Source organism: Morone saxatilis, unplaced genomic scaffold (genome assembly GCF_004916995.1).
Source record: "Morone saxatilis isolate NCDOM2014 unplaced genomic scaffold, NCSU_SB_2.0 Contig18, whole genome shotgun sequence".
NCBI classification, from domain to species: domain Eukaryota; kingdom Metazoa; phylum Chordata; class Actinopteri; family Moronidae; genus Morone; species Morone saxatilis.
In genome coordinates, this window is record NW_023339740.1 from 6,267,188 (window position 1) to 6,269,633 (window position 2,446).

A 2,446-nucleotide genomic window follows, 5' to 3' on the forward strand; every position below is an offset into this window, starting at 1 on the left:
GAATATACTGAGCTGCAACAAGCCAGAGATGCTTATCTTTGTAGATTTGTTTTCTCTCCTTTGCATTGGAATAAATAACAACAAAAAAACATTGGCAGCAGCTCCGAATTTTTACAATCGGTGCATCCCTAAAAATATCACTATTTGTTTAACCATAATTTTGTTTTTTTTTATTAATTAGGGCTGCAACTGACAATCATCTTTATTACTGATTTATCTGCTTACTCCTTTGTCTTAATAATAACAATTGTTCAGTCTAGCAAATATTAAAAAATTCACACACAGCTTAAACCAATATGAACATATTTCAAATTTTGTTTCAATTTATGCGCTACGTTGTATTATTATCGATGTATCATTAGTGGTAAATACGACCAGTTATTGTGATATCTATATGCTATGTGTGTCTTTTCTGTCATATTGCCCTAACATACAACAAGTTGTGTGACCACTATAAAGACACTGCTTACTAAGACATAAAAGAAGCAGTGGAGGGAGGAGTCGAAATATCAAGAGTGTAAAAAACAGAAAGTATTCAACAAGTAGTAAAAGTTGACCACAAACAGTATTTACCTCATGTAATATACATCTTTCTGTCCAATGCTAGAACCTGAGCGTCGAACAACTTCTTTGCGCTTCCAACCGTCTCCGAGTAATGGCCATTCAACCCATCCTTCATCGGGATGAGATCGCTTACGGCGGGGAACATGAAACCTGAATTTAAAAGAGGAGACAGAAATTATACGTTAGAAGTAGAACACATGGGATGTGTTTACATTGTCATCAATATAGCATACGCTATGTTGTGTTATATATTTCTTTTCGTTCAACAGATTGAAGTTAAGTAAATACATTTAAAGGGCACCCAATGAGTTTCCACTGGCAGTTCCTGTGAATATCTCTATATAACTTTTCAGACACATTTACACATGATTACACCTTATTTATATTTCCATAATAAAGATATATTATGGCTCATGTACATGGCCGTAGCAATCTAAATCTAGATATTGAGATGTTGCTCATTAACACACTACAGTACATGTATGCAGGCTCTGCACATTTGACAGCATATTGCATTATTACTACACCGCCACAGACTGGAGAAAAACATTATTCCACCTACTGATAAATCTTTTTGAAGGCCATCTCGCTGCCCGCCACGCTCTCACTCCTTTCACTTTCCCCTGCCAGGCTTTCTTCTTCAGGATCATTCCTACCAACACTATTGGCATCATCATCATCCTCCTCAAGGGGCTCAAACCAGTCAACAGGAGGCTCGCCACTCGCGGCCTTATCATCCTCCTTTGCCTCCTCTGGGTTTTCCTGTACTGGATCTGAGCTTGGGCTTCCCTTCGTATGGAGACTGTCTGAGGGCTCCTCCTGAGCTGGTGCTGCCTCAGAGGTGTTTTCTGCTCTGCTGCTCTTCTTCTCTGTGCTTTGTCCCACATCTTCTTCCTCAGGCTCTCTGCCAGAGACCGGGCTCTCAAGAGGTTCTTCGTTCATTGATGCACCAGTTTAGGCAACAAACAGTCCAACAAAGTGTTTTCCGGGAGGCAAATTAAATATCCTCTACAGTCGATCCTGCATCCCATTTAAAGAGGTGTAGTGTCACATCGTCCGTGGATGCATCCACTCGACCTTAGTCTCTAAGGTTTGGGCAGGCAGACCTTTAGGATGCTTGGTAGCTCAGTTTTTCATGCCATAACCTGGAAAAGAAACAGTAGCTGGGTTAGCTTATAGCAACGAGCTGCTCAAACATCTGTCTTACACACAATGACCTAACAGAGTAGACATTCGCGTATTGTTAGCACAGCTTTTCAAAGACTTTACAACGCAAACTAACTAAAGAGACTGTGTGTTGTCTCCATGTAGTCAGTGGTGGGCGGCTAGCTGCACCTCGCTGCCGCTTGTCTGTGCTTAATAAGCTAGCACTGAGATGTAGCAGATGTTAGCCGGTACCAGCTAACCTGCTTAAAGTGCTCCGCTTCTCTGATATTGGTGCCCACTATTTCTTCACAAGTATGTTAGCGACATGCCACAAATACCGGCAGTGCGTTGTCAATGTCTCTTAACAGCGACGCTGGGTTACCTGGAGTAAGTCAGCTCACGTTACACACTGACAGTGGCAGCGGGAGTAACGTTAGCCACAGCTAGCTCTAAGGTTAGCGTCCCTGCAGGGTTTCTGAGCCAATGTGAGGGTTATTCCTCCGGGTTGACAGCTGTGCGCCGCTCAAACTTCACTAATGTTTGTCTTTAGATTGGCAAACAAAACACACACCTTGAGGGTAATATTTCCCAGATGCTTGGCACTCTGATCACAACAGACACCACTTCACTTTTCGAGGAAGAGCTAACGTAGCTAGCTACCAAGCATCCAGCACTAACCGGAAACAGTCGTAGGACAAAGGAGGGCTGGACACCTAAAAGATGAATATCCTTCTGG

At 42.4% G+C, this 2,446-nt stretch overlaps 1 protein-coding gene across 4 annotated transcripts in view; it reads right to left on the minus strand.

The window, feature by feature from the left end:
* mbd1b (methyl-CpG binding domain protein 1b) overlaps window positions 1-2,446 on the minus strand; it is a 13,098-nt gene extending 10,652 nt beyond the window's left edge. For 2 of the 4 annotated variants that reach the window (XM_035662074.1, XM_035662070.1), the window contains exons 1-3: window positions 2,282-2,440; window positions 1,127-1,709; window positions 574-714 (exon numbers count right to left, since the gene is read on the minus strand). In XM_035662074.1, the coding sequence (XP_035517967.1) occupies window positions 574-714; window positions 1,127-1,506 (521 nt within the window). In that variant the 5' untranslated portion in view covers window positions 1,507-1,709; window positions 2,282-2,440. Of the gene's footprint in view, window positions 1-573; window positions 715-1,126; window positions 1,710-2,092; window positions 2,255-2,281 lie in introns of those variants that run through there. The other 2 variants (XM_035662073.1, XM_035662071.1) reach the window with 2 other exon arrangements.